Here is a 22,215-nt window from a genome sequence, read left to right on the forward strand (position 1 = left end):
GCCAGCAGAAGTGTTCTAACTTTCCTTCAGTGTCAACCCGGTTCTGAAATCTCCATCTGTCTGTTACTTTGTCAAATTTGGGATTCCAGCTCTTTATCTAAAAATAAACTGTTTGCTATTTGGATGATAAAATGGCTTTGATAATTGGATTGTTATCTTGCTCCTTTTTTTTTTTTTTTCCTTCATTCCTTTGCTGGAGCAGTGTTTTTCTGTCTGGGAGCATCCAAATGTCTCTTACAACTGGAGGACAAAAGCTGTAGAAGCTGCAGGAAAAAAAATATTCCCCTTTTCTTGTGTGTGGATACACTGGTCTCTGACTAGCCCACCAGAAGTTGTCCACCCTCTTCAGTCCCGAGATGAGGGCAGTAGTTCCTCTGAGCCACCACAGGTAGAGCATGGGGTTCAGTTTCACTGAAAATTAAAATAAAAATTTTGGAGGAAGAAAAGGGGTAGCACAAACTGTTTCATGCTGAATAAAAAGAGGGTGACTGAGATAAGCTAGAGAATGACTAATGCCTTTGTGAGGGTAGAAACTGGGAAGGTGAGAAGAGGAAGTGAAACTTTTACACCAAAAAAAAAAGAGGAAGGGGGAGAGGGAAACCCCCGTGGCAGGAGAGTGCCCTCACCCCAGGGCTCTAGGATATTCTTGAGCAGGGGCCCTGTGCAAGCCTCCTCTTTGGGCTGTGTCAGTTTTCACAGCTGCAGGGTCTGCACCTCACAAAGGCTGTTCCCTGCTGCTGGGATCAGGCAGCTCCTGGTTTTGGTCCCTGGTCCCAAAACAGTTTGACTGTGCTGCATGGAAGGAGGTCAGAAAGTCGCGCTGGTGCTTGTTGTCCTCTCCTGGAGAGCTATGGTTATTTTTTTTTCCAGCACAGCAGCTGGAAAACAGGAAAAGCAATAAGAGCTGTTGGCTGCTCCTTCCTATGGCCGTCCCTTCTAGAGGTCACTGATTACCCACAGCTGGCTACTCTAGAGCCTGTTCCCCGTGTCCCCTGGGCCAGCACGCTGCTTTCTCACATGGTAAGTACGTGCTGGTGTTTATTACTAGGGACTGACCCTATATGGTGGGTTCCCACCAGCCTGGAGTTGGAGTCCAAAAAAAATGTCCATAAACAACTGGTGAAGTAGCTTTATGCTCTTTTTGGTTGTCGTTTCTCCTCTGCGCTGATTTATTAGGTTAATAACTTGACAATTTATTAAGTATCACACAAGATCTCATCACCTGCCAGGACCAGCCCCTCTGCAGCACCACAGGAGTTTTCTGCCTCAAGGGTAAGGGAGCTGCCAAGAGATTTCAGCTTTACGTGGAGACAGAATTCAAATACCGAAATCTTTGGTATTGCTCTTCTTTGTTTTTAAAGCTAGGCTTTAAAAAGACAGTGTGGAGTAGCCAAAGGCTTGATGCTCTGGCTGCTTGTTGTGTGCAGGGACAGCAGTATGAGAGGGAGGGGTAATAACGAGGAGGCTGAGAACAACCCTGCCTTTTGGGGTGGTGGGAGTGAGGAGAGCAGAGCTCGAAAAGAAAGCGGAGATGAAACCAAAATTCTGTGGCTCCTTGTTTGAACGAAGTTAAATTCAAGACGCCCTCGGTGTTGTAGATTTCGTATATTGATCTTTAGCTTTTTACAGGTCCAGAGTAACAGCACTGCACAAAGCAACCATTTGAAATTAATGAACTGCATCCTGAAACATTCGCAAACGAGCTGCAGGCCTTCCCTCCTCACTGCAACAGGAAAGTCAGCCAGCAGTAAGTAACACTGCAAGGGCCCACTGCTACAAAGCCCACACGTTACTGGGGCTGGCCCTACAATTATTTTAGCCCTGTCCTGGTGTAGAAGCACTGCCGTGTGCCTCACCTTCTGAGCCCTTCTTGCCTGTGAGCCCAGAGGGTGTGCCGTGGGCAGCTGAGTGGCAAACCAAGCACCTGGGGAAAAGGGGAGAGCACAGAAAGAAAGGAGTGAAGCGAGTGCCTCATGCTCAGTGTGTTTGCATGTGCAGAACAGTGTAAGGGTTGTGGTGAAGGAAACACCTGCACGTTTCTGTGGCTGATGAAGGGGCTACCCAAGAGACAAGAATAGCCCCGCAATCGAGGTGGAGCTGATGTGTGGATGATGTGGGAGGCCAAGCAGAGGGGTGGGACATTCCTATCTGCCGCAGGAGAGTACCACCAAACCGCTAACAGAGTCATCTCTAAATTCAGTGCCTCTGAAACTTGTTCTGTTCTTCAGTGTTTGCACTGGTGCAGGTAGATCAGCAGCAGACAGGCAGCCCTCCTGGCATAGGAGGAGTTGCAGCAAGGCCCTAGAAACCTTGAGGAAAAACCCAAAACAAAAAAACAGCCCACAGGTGTAGACTTAGAGGCACCTAACCCGTAGGGATAGGAGGACAGACTAGGAAATTGGGTCATCCTGCAGCCTCATTTTTACAGCCCAAGGAGAATAAAAGCACCGTGTGTCTTGGAGGATATTTGCGTAGGACTGGCCTTAATATCCAGCCATTCTCCCCTGAATATTCAACGAAGAAAGAGGAGGGCAGAGAATGATTCACAGCAGCCAAGGCTCAAGAGCAGGAGTTAACCTTTCCATTCTGATTCAGATGTGCCTCTTCCTCCACCAGCTACCAGCGTGGAACATCTCAGGGTAGGGCTGGGATCCCCCTTTTTGCTTTGTCATGTGGATCTGGGGCAGAACACACACCTCCTAATTCCAGCACTTGCCTCTCAGCTAATATCACAACTAATGCAATAGCTGGGTGGGAAGAGACCAGGCCAGGAGCTCTGGGTATCACCAGTCTATGATTCTGTGACCCCAAAGCATCAGCTTGCAGCTCTCTTTCATTACATCTGCTACCCTGGTCACAATGGCAGGGCTTGATTTTTTTTCCCCCAAAGTACAGCCCCGCCAGCACACACAATTACAGAGCACAACTTTTATTTATTTATTTTTTTAATTAAGATTACTGGGGGTTGTACAAGGCAGACCAGTGCTGGTGGCTTCCCCGACACGGGCGTGAATTGCAGCTCTCTTGGCGTAATAGCGCCTTCTAAATCAGAAGAGCTTTGTCCATCCAACACAGGCTACTGTTATTTCTACGTCTGTAAATCACTCAACATAAAACTTAATGAGCTGCATGCCCCTTCTTCATGAACCCCAGCCAAACAGGAGCACAATGCTGCAGCTGTAGCTATTAAGCGATGGTGGCAGCAAAGCACTCCATTAATACCTCATGCTCAGCAGTTTGTGATGCATGAGAGCTGAATAATTATGCCCTTGTTACCCTCAAATGAGGCACAATTGCCAGAAACAAGAGTTTACAATTAAAAAAAAAAAACTGTACCAAGTCAAGGACAACATTTGTTCATTCATAAAACAAGCCTTTCTGGGCAAGAGGACTGTGAGGCAGAAAACTGCCAGGCTGACGTTAACTAGACAGCGGTTTCTAATGCTGTGTTGTACCTCCTTGCTAGACCTCCACAGGCACTTTATCCCAGCTGTTTTGAGAAATCAGCAGAGCTGTAGCTAAAGCACTTGTTACTGTACAGTAGCAGCTCCCTGCCTTCAGTTAGTTGCGTACAGGGGCCACAAAGCTGTGAAGTAACCGCTCCTTCCCTACCTACAGCTCAGTGGGAGCAAGGATTTCAGGATAATGTCTGCACTGAGATTTTGGAATGACAGCTGGTTAAAAGGAGGGCTCTGTTGAGGGTAGACAGGCTTGCATTATTTTGGGCAACACTTCACCTAATCCAGGGTAGGGTGCGTAAAGAAAATTGTCATGCTTATGCCTTACAACATTACGACATCAGTAAGTCTTATGACAGACCCAAGTGATGGCTAAAGAGCGTTTTGCAGCACTCTCCAGACACAGCACTGCAGAATACTGCCTGCTTTCATGCAGAATATCTAACACCAGATACCTGTCAGGATACTCACGGTGTGCTGTTCTCATCAGGCTGCAAATGAAGCGCGTTACAGAAGAATGTGCTTGTGCTGTCACCTCCTTGTGAAGCTCTGACTCTCACCTCAGGACTTGCCAACTTCAAAACAGCCAAGGCTGTTTTATTTGCCCCGTCCTGTTCTAATATTCAGCCAAGAGATAATAGGTTGTAAGAAACAAACTGAAATGAGTGGTCAGGACGTGCGGGCTGGGCAGAGCAAATTTCGCTGTGGTGCCTGGAGAGGACTGGAATTGCAAGAAGCCTTGTCTGGCATGCTTTGCGGCTGTGGCTGCCAACATTTCTGTTTCTAGACCCTGAATTTTTTTCCAGCATGCATCATTTGCATTTTTTTGATAATAAGCTTCTCTCATTTAACTTCCCCAGAGTCCAAGAAACGCTCGGGTACTCCCCATTCCTTTCTTCTGCCTCCCGCCTACCCGTGAGCCACAGCCCTTTCATTGGAAACCACAGCATAATACAGACCAGGGAAATCTTCAAAGCTGCAGCACAACACATTATAGGTGCAGATGTCATGATGCAGCTGAAGCCTGACTTTATAATAAAAATGAATTTTTTAAAAAGATCTCGACAGGTTACAAAATAAAAGGAATAAGAGCAAAACCTTTACCATATCCCAACTGCTTAGATGGAATACCTGCTTGAGACAGCATTTATCTATTACCAGAAATCCTTCAGGCTACATTTTGGAAAATAAGCATTTGGAAAAAATATCACTGAAATGCGCTCTTCAGTTTATAGCCACACTGATGAGAGGAGAGGGCAAGGGGGCTTTCAGTGAAAATCCAGGTGGGAGGAGGGCGAAATCCTGCAGGCCACATCATTTCAATCCCAGGATCATCTTTGCCCTCTTGTGGGCAAACTTCTCTCCTGCAGCTTCTCAGCAGCTTTACCAGCTGTCTGCGGGGAGCTGCACCGTGTGGCCAGCACAGCCAGAATGCAAAACCATGACTGGACTTCCTCGTGTTCCCTTGAGCAGGCCAAGAATAGCTATCCTGAAGTCAAAGGGAAGTCAAACCCACAGCCCAGCCACGTAGTTAACCTTGCTCGGTTCCTGCAGAGCTGCCTGAAGAAGGCTGTGTGAGCAAGCAGGTGGCTGTCGTGCTCCTCACTCTAAGGAGAAAGCCCAGCTGAGAGCAAGGAAAGATGGATGTGCCTTGAACAAGAGGCAGGCAGCAGCACCCAGGTGCTGCCTGTGCCACTCACAAAGGAAACCTGCAGCCTACTAGCCTGTGTTCTGCCCTGCTGTAATGTTAATTTACAGCAAATTAATTTTGGAGCACACTGCTGAGAAAGGAGTCGCCACGATTCTAGCAGTAACAGCACCGAAACTGTGTGGTCATGCTCCAAATTATTTAGTCTTTCTCACGTTTCTTAGATCTTCTCAGTTGTCTTCTCAGGCTTTGTAACTCCACCACTGACGTACCCTTTTAACACAACATTTTGCTCTGATTGCTTGCACCTCGTTTTCAAATTAAACTTAATTAATAGCATTAGAGACCTTTTCCCCTTACAATTATGTTCATCTCTAGCGACTTCATCGAGAGAATTTCACCTTTAATATATGACATACAGAAAAATACAGTGTCGTTCCAGTTTCAGTGCTGACAGCTTAAAGTGCCATTCTCCTGCTTACAAAATATGCAGGTAATAAGCAATCTGTAGGATTATAAAACAAAAAAAGCTATCTTGTGTGCCAGAAAGCACACGATTTCCTTTTCCTCACCCCCCACTACTGACAATCAAACAAACATTTTAAAAAGATCAGGTGGCTTCTCCTCAACCTAGTAACTCAGTCACCTGCATTTTTCTCCACCAGCAGATAGGATTTTCTTGTGACACCTTTTCCTGGTTTGTGCTACTGCCTTTAACAACCCTAGCAGTTTATTCAAATTTTCAGCTCCAACTTATCAAGACAACATGAAACCAGCACTTAAATTACTCACATTTACACAATAGGTGTAAAGTCTGTTACAAACTAGCTTGGTTGGACCCCGTGGGATGAGACAACACCAACATTATTGGACCTTTCCTCCTGGAAACATCCACTGAAAAGGCTCGGCTTTGCAGGTTTGCAGGCTGGACCCTCTTCCCCAGTAACGGGCAAACACAATGCAAGCTCCTTCCTCCAAACCAGGAACAAAGCATGATGTTATTTCCTATGGTTTGTTCTGGGAGAGCTATATACTGACACCAAGCACCAGCAGTAGAAACGAGAAACACATACTTAAGTCATATTTTATTTTAAAAATGATTACAAAATATTTTTAAAAGTTCTTAAGTCCAAAAGAGCATAATACATTAAAAAGACCACAGGCTTGGAATGGAAAAATAGTTAAACATTTCAAAATTATTTTAATGGAAGTTCAAGGCAACGATGACTGCAAAACTGTAAAAAAAAATTATTGTATACAATATATAAAACCATTGTTATCATCCTGATTTAATAATCATTAAGTCACTTAAATTCTCAAAGGTACAAAAGTGATAGTTCTGAATGGCATAAAATTTAATCTAGATGAATAATTTAGATTTAATCTAAAATTTAATCTGCTGCTGCTTACAGCAATAAAGCAGAACAAAGATGAATTTCCATCTTGAAGGCACTACCAGCATCTCGATTCATTACAGCTTTATGTAACGTTTTTAAAGTCTCACCAAAGCTTCCCTTCAGTGTAGTAAGTTTGGTATTTTTATTGCACAAATTTGAGCAGAACGAGGATTACCGTGCTGGCCATTATGCAAAAACATCTTGTGCAGAGCTCTGAGACTTGTGTAGGACAACTCGCTGTAGTTTTGAGTCAGAGGGTGGAAAGGCAGATCTGAATTGTAGAAGAGCACGATCCTCCCCTGCTGTTTTTAAAGCACAGAGCACGAGCAGTAGGGCACAATTCCTTCCCATACTTGAATCCAAAGGGCATTGCTAGCATCGTGATTTTAATGCGGGCCAAATGCAGAACACACACACAAGAAAATATTCCCAGCCTACACAAGGCACCTGCAGATTTTCAGAGGAGAAACTCGCAGACCAGCCCCTTCACAGCAAGTCCTCACACGTCCTGGAGAACCCTCTGCACCGATTCTCACGGCACTGTAAACAAGGCCCGAAATTCAGTGCACGGAGTATTTTTGGACAGGCTCAACTGGAAAAGGTGAAAGCTTGCAATGTGTCTGAGCAGGCTCATGACACCACTGCCAAGCACTGCGGTGGAGATGGGAGAAGACAACCCTCAGCTTGACGCACGGCCAACTGCTCCTGTCCCCAGGTGTTACTGTCAGCTAAGGTTGTACACGGATGGTTGCTTCGTGAACAGTAAGAGAAATTTAGGGCAGTTCCTCATAACTGCCCTTCTGCCAAAGCTCCCACCACTCTCCTGAACAGACCCTCAGTCAAAATCAGCCAACTTAAATTTAAGCAATTAAAAAACTGCTTCAAGTAAAGCAGGCTGGTTTCATCAGAAACAGGCTGGGAAACGTGCAAACCGCTTTGCTGACAGAGCACGGGAGGGTAAGAGGCATCCAACCACACACAGCTCCCACAAAAAAACACGTTTCATCCAGGTCCAGGGTCATTCTCTGGGATCGGTCCAAGGGAGAGACACTCAGAGCCTGGATCCAGCACCAAAAGCATGACAGGGGGCACTTCAAGACTGCAGGGGGCCACGCCACGCAGCTTTGGGGTAGGGAAATCTCTCACCCTACTAGTCTGTGAGGGCAGAGGTGCCAGGAGGGAGATGGGGACAGCATCTGTCCTTTCGTCTTGTGGAGCTGATAAAGCAGTTTCCAAAAAACTACCCACTTGTTGTTTTCATTAGCTGATGGCAGAGCATCCCTTTTGGTCAGCGACAGAACTGGATCCTCAAATCCATACAGGGATCAGTGAGTCAGTGAGAAAATGGGTAAAAGCTACTTGAAACAGCTACAAGGAAAATGGCACACTCCGTTTCTCTGTAAAGGATTGGCAGTAGACACCACATAGATAGGGAGGCCAAGGTAGAGAGGTGACTTCACCAATCCCTCTCAGTACCGGTATCTCCAATTCAGGAGTGGACACCAACAACAAAGCACTTTGGTGGGGAAAAGTCTTTCAGAGAAAGCAGTCAAAACCTATAATTCCCGTAACATATTTTCAAGGAGGAAAAAAAAAAAAAAGGAAAAATTACCCCATGACACAAGCCCCACCATAGTGCTGCATCATTTAAAAATATCAGCAACACTGCGTTATTCTTACGCTATATTTACAGCTTTTGATTATATATCAAGGTTTAGAAACGGCAGGCTTCTTGATGTGCATTGATTAGATAGAATGCCAGGCAATAAAAATAATTATAATTAAGAGAAATAAAAAATAAAAATAAAACAACCCACAAAACCAAGCAAAACCAAACCCAAACTTAAAATATTAATTATAGCTGTGGACACAAACCCCAAAGTAAGGCACTGCAAATTGCAGCAGAGATATTGAGATATTTCCCACTGTGGCCAGCTTGGTAAGCAGTAAGGTTGCTTGTAAACAAAACCATCTCAAAACCTACCCAGCTTTCAGGCACAGCTACGGCAGGCTCTGCACACCTACACCAAGATCAAGTGTTAGTGCAAATAACACTAATAAATACAAGGAAAACCAATTCCAACCTAAGGAACATTTCATCCTCACAAAGCAGGAAATTAGGCGAAGGAAAGTCTGTATTTTATGCACGGTTCTGAAACTAAGCTGCAGCTTAAACCTCACGATTCACACCAGCTGTCAAAATGTTACACTGCCCAAGCGAAGTGTAGTGTTAAGGTTAGGTCTCAGAGCTTAGAGAGACGACATCACAAACTCACATTCGTCAGAAAGTAGCAGTACTGGGAGTTAAAAAAAAAAAAACAAAAAACAAACAAACAAAAAAAAACCAACAACAACAACAAGAAAAACCTTTTACCCTCTTTTACAATGCTTTGTCTTACAATGGCTTCCTCATCCTTTTCCAAATATAGCTCTCAGACAATTTCTGCAGGCCTTACTCTCAGTGCTGCCACAACAGGTTACAGGACTATACATTTATCAGACAATGGTATTGATGAAGCGGAGTTAATGCCTGGAAGACACAACAGATGTCACGAGAACTCAAACACGGACTGTTTTTGCATAATCAGCTTTTTCTCATTTGCTTTGGCATTTTGGAAGGTCTCTTGACACACAGCAGTTCGCCCTACTTTTGAGGGCTTCCCTCTAAATGAGGTTTAGCCATTTAGTTTCTACCTCAGGCATCTGCAAAATGCCTTTTTTTTTGTTTGTTTTTAACCACTTCACTTTTTACACAGTAGCCATCAACATCTAGTCTCTCACTGGTCTGATACACGTTGCATCAGTAGTGTTTCTTGCAGTCTCCCGGCCCCTTGCTTTTAAGACAAATGGAGGTTACGAGTGCTTATTTACCTGTTCACCAGCTGAGTTAGCCAGCAGAAAGAAGTCTCATACTAGTGCCATAGATATCAGCACAGAAAATGGTGCTGCCAAACCAATCTGGTAAAACTATGCACAAACAAGCTGTGCATGCTATCAACCCTACAAATGATAGTCAATATTACAACATGCTGTAATCGTTCTCCCACTGATGTTCAGATTGCTACTTCTGGGTGACTTTGTGAAAATACTTAAACTTTTATCTCTCACAGATGCCAGTCCATTTTTAATTTTATTTTTTTTCCCCTGTGACTTTTGTCACTTTTGAAACAGTCTGAGGGAATATTCTGGCATACAAGCCTGAACTTGAATAACCATGGGGTGCAAAGCTGTCTCCTTAAAAAAAAAAAAACACATTATATTACCCCCTGCATAAAAACCCTAAGCTATTTCATTAAACTGATCTCCACAGACAGAATTAAAAAGTGTAGTTAGTAAAAACAAAACAAAAACCCTTCCATAAAGATAAGCATTTTTGTAAAGCTGCAATTGGGTATTATCCCTTTTACACTTACTGTTTGGCCAGTGAGTACAAGAATGAGTTCTACCGTACTAACTTGTAACTAGTAGAAGATATATTTGGTCCAGTTCATATAGAAAACGTCCTTAAGGCATAACTGAGAATTTATACACCACGGATTATCCTTTCATAGTCACTCCTACCAAAATTGAATCAGCACAATGTTGTCCTTGTGTTATTCTATTTAGACTATTTTTTTTTTTAAATGTATGCCACCTAGAGAAATGGCAGAACAAGTTACCTACAAAATAAAATAGAACATGGTGTTCAAGATGATGTTACTTGACCTAAGGATCAATTTGTGATGAGCAAAGTGTAAAAAATTGATTCGAAGGAAGAGGCAGAAGTTTTACCTACAGAGCACTGAAATTTCATTTTAGTTTGCTCCACTCAAAAAACAAAACAAAACAAAACAAAACACACAAAAAAAAATAGTTTCAGAAAGTTCAGCTTGATTCATTCAGTGGGTGAATTTCTGCAGTGCCCTGAGTATTGCCTGAATTTTGAGGATGTTCTCTGGTGCTTTGTTTCCGCCTCTCCCAATACTCCATCACAAACTCAGCTAAAAATGCCCCACTTGCGAAAAATCCAAATACCTGTGAAAGTGAAAGAAATGTATGAATTAAAAAAGTACAAACTTTGACAGTATTCTATGATTTTGGAGAGATTTGCTGCACTATTCATGTATGTTAATAATGCTGGTATATTAAATCAATGGTTCCATTTAAATTAGCAACAGATCAGAAGTCTTAATTCTAGCATATTCAATGCAAAAGTTGTTACAATTCTCATTCTTGTAATCAAGCGTGAATCTTAGGATATGTTCTAAACAGATCTTAATAGTAGAAGTATAATCATTTTATTTTTTTTTGCAGTAAAATTAGTAAAGAAGCATGGCAGTGGTGGTATAGCAGATTATTTATCCAAGAGATGTCTGCTGTTTAAAGGGACTAAGTGAAGAAGAATAACCCATGGAAGGTGAAGGGAGATAAACTAACAGAGCCTAAGCAAGTCCTTGCTGCATCAGCACGTGGGGCTGACGTGACCTTTTGCTAATGACCACTTTCATTATTAGTCATAGCAACGTAGTGGTAAGCAGACCGTTGGTTTTAGCAGCTTCTTTCAAGCAAGGAAGTACACGCACACATTTACGCTAACTTTTAAATAAAATTAAGCAGCAGGTTTGCCCCAAAACAATTAGGTACTATGAAGTCTTGAATCCCGATATTTTTGTTTTTCCAGCTCCAGGACAAAAACAAACAAAAAATGCACCACCACCACCAAAAAAAAAAACCACACACACACACACAGAAAAGGAAGACTAATCAAACCATTAGAACTGTATATATCAGCATCACAACAGATGACCATACAGAAGTGTGTATCTTCATGCTGAGTACGGAACAGAATTCAATTTTTATTCATTCAAGAAGAAAATCAAAATTTGATCTTTAATCTCACATATTCACAATTCCAAAGTTATTCCAAAAGAGCACCAAATGAGTAAGGAACTATGACCCACACCTTCTACAGTGCCTTGTCATGCACCTCTGTTGCTCTTCTATTTTTGTCTCTGAGGAACCTATCGTTCTTATTGCAACCTTTACAGGCCAGCGTTCTCTACATATATTTTATAATGTCTGACAAAAGATGTGGTTTCTTGCTGACTTTGCAAGAGGATAGCATTACAGGAGCACAATTAAGGAAAAAAGTTGGCATTTCAGAGGCGAGTGTCAGAGAGCTTGGGAGGCCGTGAGAGATGGCAGTGCCATTAACAGTGACAGATGCCAGGGAATAGTACAGAGCCAAGGCAGTGAAATGAAGTGAGGAACCAAGAAGTGAGCCACAGCTGCTGGGGAGCTGCAAGCAGGACTGCTGGAAAGCTCTGCATCCGGGGAATGCCTACTCTTTGGATTTCCTAAGCTGAGTTTCAGAAGCTCTGAAACAGCTAGCTCCTCCTGAAACCTGTAATGCACTGAATTCTGTTCCCTGCCCGGTTTTTTCCCTGCAAACTGGGTGAGGTTTAAAGGGTAGACAAATTAAGATACAAGATAAATGCAAAGTAAAATATACAATTGTGAGACTTACCCATGCAATAGTTGCATGAACCAACCCAGAATTCGTTGCAGCAAGAACTATTGAAGCTAACAGGAAAATGACACCTATGGCTAGCATGGCCCAAAAGTTCTGGAAACATGAAAAATAAATGTTACAGAATTGTAGGTATACTACCTGAAAAAGCACAAGCATCCTAACAGCAACCGAGTTAATCCGCAGTGAGTTTACAGTTTGAAACTCTGATGCTCATGGAAGCTTCAGAAAATCATGGAATCATATGGAATGGTTTGGGTTGGAAGGGACCTTAAAGATCACCTGGTTCCAACCCACTTGTCCCCTTGGGCAGGGACACCTCCCACCAGCCCAGGTTGCCCAAAGCCCCATCCAGCCTGGCCTTGAACACCTCCAGGGATGGGGCATCCACAGCTTCTCTGGGCAGCCTGTTCCTCTACCTCAACACCCTCACAGTAAAGAATTTCTTCCTTGCATTTAATCTAAATCTCCCATCTAAATCTAAAACAAAACAACAACAAAAAACACTCTTAACATTATTATAAAGTTATATATAGTTATATATAACATCTTAAAGTTATTATAAAGTTATTATAAAGCCTTAAAGTTATTATAAAGTTATAAAGTTACTTATTTATTAACTGTAATATAACCTATGTTAATTTACCCTTTAATTAGAGAATAATAAATGATTCACTCTGCATTGCCTTTTTACTCCACAGTAGTCTTTAAGCACTTGCATTAAATGGTTTGTTTTTTTAAAAAATAAATCTTACCACTTTCTCTACTTTATCTTTCCCGAAGGTTTCATATGCAACAGTGCAATACACACAGAGGATCAGGAGGCTCAGAAGAAAAGCAGTGCAGCTTGTGAATTCAAAGAAGTAAAGTCCACCACAATTGCTACAATCCTCCACAATTTCCTCAAAAATAACAGCCAGAAGAGAGAGAAACTGCAAACAAATAACATACTTGTGTTAGATCAAGTCACCAATATCCTTAGCAAACAGATGTCTGCAATATTAAGGTTAATGATGACAGAATTAAAACAACAACAACAACAACAAAAGAATCTAAAAAGAACTTGGTGAAGTTCTGCACTATTTTATGGTTATTTACCTATGGATAACACAGGTAGAAATATAATGACACAGTTTAGGCTTGATGTTCAAGTCAATCAACAAACTCCATTGGGTTAAGCTCCACCATCTACACACTTTTAACTGAAGCCTTCCCATTTGTGGCTTTGAGCAGTAGGAAGCAGAGCAGGCACACAGCATGAGAAGCACAGCTTCCAGTCAGAACAAGCAAAAATGCTATTGCTTACCACTTACAACCGCATTTAGTTTTACATGCATTTGGGATTGGGGTGGATCAGAAGACCCAGCCATTTACCTCCCTGAAAGCCTGCAGCTGGTGTTATCTCCCTCGATAAACTTCAGAGAAAGTACAGCTAATGGCTCGTGTGTTTATGACCAGTAACAACAGAAGCTCAATTGCAGGAACCAAAACTTCAAACTATGTTTAAACCACATTTAAGCTATGTTGGGCAGTGTTTAATCTCTGCAGAAGCTTACGTTAGCCTCCCCGCAGCAGTATTTTTTGAGGACAGAACATGAGTTAACTCCCATACAGACACCAAGCATCTGCTGCTGGATCTTCTACCACCTTACTGTACAAGAAGGATATTGCTTTTTTTTTTTTTTTTTTTTTTTTTTTTAAATAGTCTCTCATTTTGGCCACTTCTTGCTGGTTTTCTTCATCCTAAAGAGTTGACAGAGGATATAGATCCTTGCAGTAAGGAGTTCAGCGGACTGGAACAATTATTAGGAATCAGACTCAGCCATAAAATCAAGACTGATACAGGGAGGATGATCCTATTTTTAAAGATACTATCTGGGCAATAATGGAGTCGACAGCTCTTCTATGAAAAAAATCTAATTCTAGAATTGTCATTTTCGAGTTACTAGCACGTCAAAACAGCTGCAGATGCTATATCTGCATCTTATTTTGGAAAATAATGACCTGTCTTCAGTTTCAGTTTTCTGACAGTAAAAATAAGAAAAGTGACTTAGCAAGTGGGAACTGTAAATTCACCAGCTAAGCAAGACCTCAGAAAACATCGTGCTTTGAATACCCAACGGTGTAAAGTAAACAGGATCTCAGAAAGGGAAAAGCACACACGAGTTGGTAAACTGACACGTTACAATCAGCCCTCCGCATACTTCCCTTCTCTCTTGTGCTTGGCTGGCAAAGCAAATTTCTCAGAAACCCTCACGCCTAACCCAGTGATTACTGCAGATGCCCAAGGAATATTTTTCTCCCCCTCCCTTCTGGGATTTGTATTTCTACCTCCGTATATCAGCACTGACAGCTGAATGCCATCACTTTCACCAGAGGCAGAACAGAAAGGAAATAAAGGTCTTTTTGGCAACCTGCCCTAAAAAGGCTTTAGAAGCCCAGGTAACTATAATATGGTCTAAGTAACCGCAAAAAAAACCCTCTCCACTGAGTGTGCAAATGAGTGGGAGGAAAAAAAAAAAAAAACACATTTGAGGAGTACTTTTAAAGGATTTCATGTCAAAAAAATGGGGGAGAAGGGAGGATTGATCTGGCGTCCTTTGTGGGACTTCTCCAACAGTATTCAAATTTTTATTAATGAGCTGAATAGCAAAAGAGTGCATCATTAAAAAAGCTTTGATGTGAAGAACTTTGCTTGATGTAGTGTATCAGCTGCACCTCTATAAGCTGCAGAGAGTTCTGCTTGGGTTTGTTAATTTGCTTCTTGACATCACTACAAATAAACATGAGAGGGCTCTGTTGTTACGTTTTCTTCGGTTTCCCAGTTCTGCAAGCACAGCTACCCGCCTAGGTCAGCGCAGAGCAGTACAGGCTTACATGAAGCAGCTGAAGCTTGCTCTGTTGTATTTTTATGTTTGCTGTCTCCACACTGAGCCTATGGAAACTTCCCAGTGGCAAGCACCCACAATCTCACTATGGTTTTATTTGAGCAATGAGCAGAGAGGGACAGCTCAGGAGCTCCTCGTTTTCTTCAGAGCTAAGCCTTCAGAGCAGAGCCTCTTTCACACCGAAGACCGAGGAAATACCTGAGGACACGAACAGGCAGCTGCCACCTTCCTTGCCTCTCGTGCAGAGCCCTGCATTGCTGCGGATGCAGATGAGTCCCAAGTGCCCATACACACACAGGCCATTAAATAACTTCCTCGGTCCTCTGCCAGCAAGAACTTTGCATTGACACTGATGCTACTGCGAGTTTCTGCACAAATGTCACGTTTCTCAAGTAAATTTAAGAAGTGAAAGGCTACAAAAATAAAGCAAATCAATGAACTTTCCAACAGGCCTGTTAAAACACAGAGCAGTGGTGTTCCCAGCACAAAACCTTCCCATTTAGCAGCTCACCCATCTGATTATCAGTGTGCAATCCCCACAATAACGAACCATCACTGTTCTAACACAAGGCTAATAGATGTTAATGACCACCACCATCACCAGGACTTCCAATAAAAAGAAACCAATGCTTTCCTAAAACAGGAACACTTCTCCTACTGGAAATATTGAGGCTTCCACCTTCAGTAATTTCTGCAGCTTGCTGTAAGTGCTTTGGCCAAGAGCTGAAGATCCGTGTGTTTTGGTAAAGTGAAACAAAAGGACGGAGGAACTGTTGGAAGTGAGGAAGGTGAATGATTATAATTCAATTTTATTTTTCCTCTTATTGAAAGACTGTTATAGGCCATAAGCTGCTACTTCTTTAGGAGCCTGTCAAGCAGCTACCCATCCTTGTTAGGACAGGCCTTAATAACTTACCTTCTTCCTTCCTAGAAAGCTTTTTAAATAATGCCTCTGCTCAGGTAAGCAGTTGAAGACATTGCTACACCAGTAGAGTTGCATATGCAATAGTTTGTTTTATTTCATTAAACTACTGATCTGTAACGATCTGTTTGTTTGGGAGCAACATCCAGCAGATCTTTGTTAATCTCCAGAAGATGAAGTAACATTTTGCATCCTGTTATATTTAATATAGTATTCTTGGGTGTGATTTTTTTATTAAACAGTCTTAGAAAGCATTGCTTCGGGCAGCATTAGCATTACCAGCACTGCTTTCTTCAGCTTTCACCTGGGGCTTTTGACTCTGTGTGAGCCAAAGTTTAAAAACCGAACGTCCTCTTTTCTTCACAGCGAATTAACAAGAAAGGGCTGGAAATCACCTATGATTCCTCCCAGCATGAGACATCTGACTGAGAAGCCACTGCGATGGAAAATGTTTGCTGACACATTTACAGTCAGCTGCCCTTTGCTGCTGTGGTTTCGCTGCTCGCTGCTGGTACGTACACCCAGTGCTCCTCACATCGCTACCAGCAAGCTTGGGAAGATCCATCACTGAGGCTGGGAACACACAGGAGCAATATCTGGTGTCCCGGTGATGAGCACATCCAGGAATAATGTTACGTGTGGCAAAAAACAAGCAGAATATGAGCCCCAGATTCCAGGAGAGCGTGGGGCTGCCCAGTACGAAGCGAGGCACTGCGGTGTCACACACATCCAGACCGGCCACCACCCAGCTCGCACGTTTTGGTGTGCTTTCTGCCAGGAGGTTTGCTGAGGGAGATGTGCTCCCCGAGGCGGTGGAGCACAGCACAGCTTGGTGCGCTCACAGTCAGGCTGTGGGGGTGACATGAGGGGGACCCAGCAATCCCACAGCCTTACAAAGGTTTCTACTGCCTGTTTACATCCAGTGAGGCCCTCAGAAGAGAGTACGCTATGTTTTCTGTGAGGATTGCCTCTGATTTTAAACCCTGAGGATGCCGAGCAGTGGGCCCACAGTGGCCACAGCGCTGAACCTCGGTCACGCGAGGCACACAACCAGCAGGTCGGTGCTAGCACATGCCCCTGCAGCCAGGACATGAAGAAGGAGCAAGCCCGTTAGTTCCTCACCACAAAACAACCTCAAGCTGCCCAAAAGGCAGTGCCACCGTGGCCACCTCAGCCTTCAGTTACCGATTTGTGCAGCTTAGCAAACAACAAGGCAGGCGGGAAGGGAAGGGAAGGGAAGGGAAGGGAAGGGAAGGGAAGGGAAGGGAAGGGAAGGGAAGGGAAGGGAAGGGAAGGGAAGGGAAGGGAAGGGAAGGGAAGGGAAGGGAAGGGAAGGGAAGGGAAGGGAAGGGAAGGGAAGGGAAGGGAAGGGAAGGGAAGGGAAGGGAAGGGAAGGGAAGGGAAGGGCCTCACCGGTTGCAGCACTTTGGCCGGCAGCCTCCAGCCCTTCAGGCGGTGCCGGGTGCAGCCGCAGGGCTGGCGGGGCTCCTTGCAGTGGGGCTCGGTGGTCGGGCTGTACACGGCCCCGTTCTCCATGGCCGCGCCGCCGCCGCCAAGCTGAAGGGAAGAAGCGAAAGCAAAAGGGCGAGGCAGGAGGGCGGGGAGGGAAGGGAAAGGGAAGGAAGGGGAAGGGGAAGGGGAAGGTGGAGGCGGTCCCAGTCCCTCCCTGCCGCAGGCTGGTTGCCAGCCTGGCCCTGTCCCCGGCCTTGCTTGAGGAGGAACCGGGCTGGTGCTGGGCGCTGGAGGCTGCCTGGGGCTGAGCAGGGCCTTGGGCTGCTACACTATTCACCTATCAGCCACAGAACTGCTACCACCCATCACAGCCAAATTCGGCTACACTTCACTTGTTTAAGTTTCTGTCAAACGTCATATAAATGGCAATTTTCTTAACCTCAGCTTTGTATGCACGCTGGTTAAGTGAAGCCTGTGCTCAGGATCAGGTTGCTCAGCCCCCGTCTCCCTTCCAGAGCCAGCACAAGGAGCAGGGAGGATGCATGCGGCCACCCAGGAGCCCCGGTGCCTTTTGTAACCCTGCCAAGAGCCACCAGGACGGCCAGGTAAAGTAGGGTGGCCCTGCTAAAAGCGGTCGGTTCGTGCTCTGTGTTGAACATTCACCAGCAGACCATAAGCACGATCCCTCCCAGTAAGAAAACACAAGCGAGAGGAACGCTGCAGGGCCCTTGGGCAGGGCAGCACAGGCTTGTTTGTGCCAGAAACAGTGCCTGCTGCAGCAATCGGCTTCAGAGGCAAATGAGGAGGGCAAGTCCCGCGATTCCCATGGCACGGGAGTTTCCAGTAAAATAAGCAAGGTATCGCCACGAGGGCAGCCTAGCTTCTGCCTGGGGTTGGGATGAGTCTAATGCAGTTCTGCTGGCAGCATCCCCAGAACGCAGGGCTGGGCACATAACATTTACTGTTACCACTCAGGAGTCTGCCTTGCCTTTATTGCTGTTTTTCACATTAGTACAACCATAAATAAGATTATATTACAGAGGCTGGCATCTCTTTTCTGAAGGAATTTCCCTTGTTTTGTTTTCTTCCTTGCTAGTATTTTGTGTGTGACTAGACTGTACTTTGGTCTGAGGGAGACAGGGTTTAGGGAGATAGAAGAAATCCTGAGTTTACCTTTTCAGGTGTTCGGTAGCATCTAGGGATATTTGCAGTTGTTCCCATCTGAATCTTTACCAGTGTCTTAACGCAACATTACTAGATTATGAACAGAGATGTAACTATTGAGTTTGCTTTTCAAGGAGTCATATAAACACTACACAAGTCAACAAAAGATAAAATAGATTGCAACCTTTTTCTACTTACTGTTGTCTTTGAGTTGGTTTTTCGGTTCAGGCCTTCTCCAGAAAGTACATATCAATGATGCATGAATTATAAAGGTTAGCTTGCCACTTAAATCCTAGCTTATTTAGCCCACTTCATTTATTTATAAGGGAATTCATGAAAAGCAAAACAGTAACAAAGTTCCAGTAACTGTAACAAAGAAGGAATGAAAAGGAGACCAGGTAGGGCCTGGTAGCTTAAAAATACTTCAGGCATTGTGTTAAAACATACAAATGCTGCTATGCACGCAAACTAAAGGCGTTCTTTACCCTTTTCATTAGAGCTGTCTTTCAAGTACCTCACTTTCCTTTAGAGGGAAGGCAGATCAAAACAATAGTTGCGATACATAACATGCCTGCTTAATGCAAATAACTGTAATTACCAGCCTCTGATGCAATGGAAATCCCGTTCCAGATGTGCATCTACTTCCTTCTGTTTACCTGCTGATGGAGCTTTCCAAAAACAAAGCCTTTCTTACCCACACAACCTCTGCCAGAACGGCAGAACCAGAGCTAAAAGCAGGAGCTTGCAGCAGAGAGGCAACCCTAGAGTTAGATCTTAAACTACCACAACATCTCCATTCAGCCAAAGAGCTCGAGGTTGGTGGAAGCAGATTAGTGATGAGTGACCTAGTTTTCTCCCTCATTGCATCTTCTCCACCATAGTGGCCAAAAAGCAATACTTTAAGTTGAGAAAGCTACCTCATTAGGGGAGATTACATTATAGTTTTATGACATGGCTATCACCCCTTGCTGCACTGAAAAAAAAAACTTACAAAGAAGCGTGACTTCAGCTCCTTGAAGCAGTTGAGTAAATGTCAGCCACTGGAATATAGCGGACACAGACCAGGGCTGCATCCCTCCTGTTTTCATAGTGAAGCCCCAGTGACCCTTTGGAACTAGCTTCGTATTGTGTTACAGATTTACACAGATTAAGCTAAAACCAAAATCCCTCACAACCAAAATTAGCAGCAGAGCTCCATTAACCTGACTTGTCACAAATTGATATTCCAATTTTCCCATGTTCATAAATACAATTGTGTTAATTTGTTTTCCTTCAAGGAGGGCGAGAGAGAATGAACTATAGGAATGGGAGAGTAGCTTAAAAGTCCAAACAGCTGAAGGAGACAGGCTCCATTTTTCATTTGAAGGGTGATGAGGTTCATCACCACGGAACAATTAAGTCAGCCAGTTGGAGGCACAGCTCTCCTCCTGGTCTCATTTCTGGTATTCCCACACAGGTATCTAACAGTTTTCTTTCATCACTCTGGCCCTGTGTATTGCAAGCATTAAGTACAATACAACTAGCTAGCAAGGGGAATAACATAAGTACTGTGACAAAGAACTCAGAAAGGCCTTGCACATGTTGCATCTGCTGAAGATTCCTCTTCTCTCAAGGCTGTATTTTTGGGCTCAGTATTGCAATTGAATTCACAAGCTCCAATCTTCATACTGACCAGCTAGAACGTGTGATTTTTCAACAGCTGAAGACTAAGTAGCATTTTTAATAGCTATGTCTAAGTATCCCTTATGACACAAGAAGAAAACAAACCTTCAATATTCCACATTTCCCAAATGTTGGGCTAAGCTAACTCTTGTCACTGTTTTTCAGCATTTATCTGCATAAAGAGAATCACAAAGCCATGAGGTATTTGACAAGTAATGGTTCTACAGCTGCAGGTGTCCTACTGCAAATTAAGTTTGCTACCCATAAAAGGACTGCAACCCAACAGGTTAGTACTTAAGTTCCAGACGACCCACTAGAAACTTAAAAGTTAGTGTATGTAGTATGGTAGCTAGTCCATATAGCTCAGGTTTCCAAAATTTCCAAGCTTAAAACTGGTAGTGTAAGCTTATTACAACCAGTATACTCAAAGAACTGATGTAGGAACATGAAGGAGAGAAGGAGGAGGAAGGAGATCTGTAAAAATCCCCCTCAAACATTCATTTTGGGGCTAATAGTTCCTTATCTACACAGAAGTAGCTCTAAAAGTACAAAGGAATTTACTTGGTTTATTTACTTTATAGCATTTTTGTAGTATTCCACAAAACATTGTTTTTTTTTTTTTTGTTTTTTTTTTTTTCCAATGAAAAATCATCTGTTCTTCCAATACTATCTCCAATTTCTTGTGTACTAGACTAAAACCTTGGGCCCAATGACACTAAAGGCATTAAAGGCACACAAAAGTGATTAGAAGTTACTCACGCTGTTATTCCTTTTAGAATCCAGGTCATAACAAACCTAACACATCTACAGGTAGGACATTGAAGCACAATAAATGATAACAAAGTAGTATCCTTTCCAAGCATCCTTCTCTTGTTTTACCCCACTGGTAACTTTGGTGCCTGAAAGAATGAGGATTAATTGGCACTACATTTTGTGAAAAACATCTTCTATTACATAGGCTTGTTTTGCATGATAGTTCTGGTGACACCTTCATCTTGTCTGCATCTTGACACTCCTGTCAGAGCAATAGTCAGGGAAATTTCAACTCAAGGCCAAAGCCAGCAGCCAAGTAGTCTTGGTCTCACTGAATGGAAACAAGAAGCCAAAGCCACCAGGCTAAATAGAAACAAGTTCTCATTTTCTTTTTGCCATAAAAATACCTTAAAGTCTTTGCTCCAAAAAGCACAAAGCTGGGGATAGTGACAGCAGCTTTAAGAGAATTTTAACTTTAAGGAGGGAGGTAGCATTGTAGAATAGAAAGGCCAATGTTCTTTAAATATTTTTTTTTTTTTTATAAAATAGATAAAACAACTAACGGGCTAGGGAAGGAATAAATTTAGAAGTTTTATATTTGCAGAAGTGACATTTATTTCTAGAACTTTGTTTTATGAAGTGAAATTCTAATGAGTCATTAGTAAGGTTTTCCCCTGTCCCTGCTTCTGAAAAAAAAAAAAGGCCACCTAGTTCAATAGTTCCTAATATATTTCTGGAAAACTAGAAAATATATGGAAATATAACACGTCCGAGTTTCCAGCTTCAAAAAGGATACTGGGCTTTGACAGATGCTCAGATGAAAAATGCAGAAGCTAAAAGTTTTCTTTCCAAAACCTGAGCAGTACGAAAGTTTAGGATATTGTCCTAAAGTCTGAAGTTTCACTCCACAAACATGTACCACTGCAGCTCTATGTACGAAAAAGCATGCTGCTGATGTTAGGAACAGCACCTATTAGCACTTAGAGTTATGTTTCAAGAAGTTTACATGCATAAGCTACTATCAGAAGTGTACTGATAGGGAGGCATTTCTCCATGCATCAACCTCTTCTTCATCAGGGGGTTTCTGAAGTTTTCTAAAGAGTTAGAGAAATTAATGTAAGACTATTTAAAAACCTAAAACAAACGACCAACAATGAAAACCCACCCTAAACACACTGAAGAGGTCACTTGGCAATTACTCAATAAGGATATACTTTTCACATTTACTATCCCGTAGCCGCAAGTAGGAAGAGACCGTAAGCTTAAAAGAGATCAGTAAAGGGATGCTCAACATCTGTGTACCGAAAGCTGAAGTAAAGCCCTAACCTCAGTCAACTACTTCTCGTACAATATACCGAAGGC

At 43.2% G+C, this 22,215-nt stretch overlaps 1 protein-coding gene across 1 annotated transcript; it reads right to left on the bottom strand.

Moving 5' to 3' along the window:
* Window positions 1-5,982: 5,982 nt before the first annotated feature.
* Window positions 5,983-17,426, bottom strand: CMTM6 (CKLF like MARVEL transmembrane domain containing 6). Its single transcript, XM_082753517.1, has 4 exons — window positions 17,236-17,426; window positions 12,768-12,944; window positions 12,010-12,108; window positions 5,983-10,517 (listed from the first exon to the last, which is right to left on the bottom strand). The coding sequence occupies exons 1-4, from the start codon at window positions 17,356-17,358 to the stop codon at window positions 10,368-10,370; spliced, it is 549 nt and encodes a 182-aa protein (XP_082609643.1). The 5' UTR covers window positions 17,359-17,426; the 3' UTR covers window positions 5,983-10,367.
* Between the last annotated feature and the right edge of the window lie 4,789 nt (window positions 17,427-22,215).

The sequence above is a fragment of the Aythya marila genome, assembly GCF_965140915.1.
Source record: "Aythya marila genome assembly, chromosome: 2".
Taxonomy (NCBI): Eukaryota; Metazoa; Chordata; class Aves; order Anseriformes; family Anatidae; genus Aythya; species Aythya marila.

Bases quoted from the DNA above. Each gene is read 5' to 3' on its own strand.
- CMTM6 (XM_082753517.1), bottom strand. From the start codon at position 17,358: ATGGAGAACGGGGCCGTGTACAGCCCGACCACCGAGCCCCACTGCAAG. The intron at 12,945-17,235 runs GTGAGGCCCTTC...ATTTGTTTGCAG, and splicing joins CGGCCAAAGTGCTGCAACCG to TTTCTCTCTCTTCTGGCTGT. The intron at 12,109-12,767 runs GTAAGATTTATT...TCATGTTTCCAG, and splicing joins AAGATAAAGTAGAGAAAGTG to AACTTTTGGGCCATGCTAGC.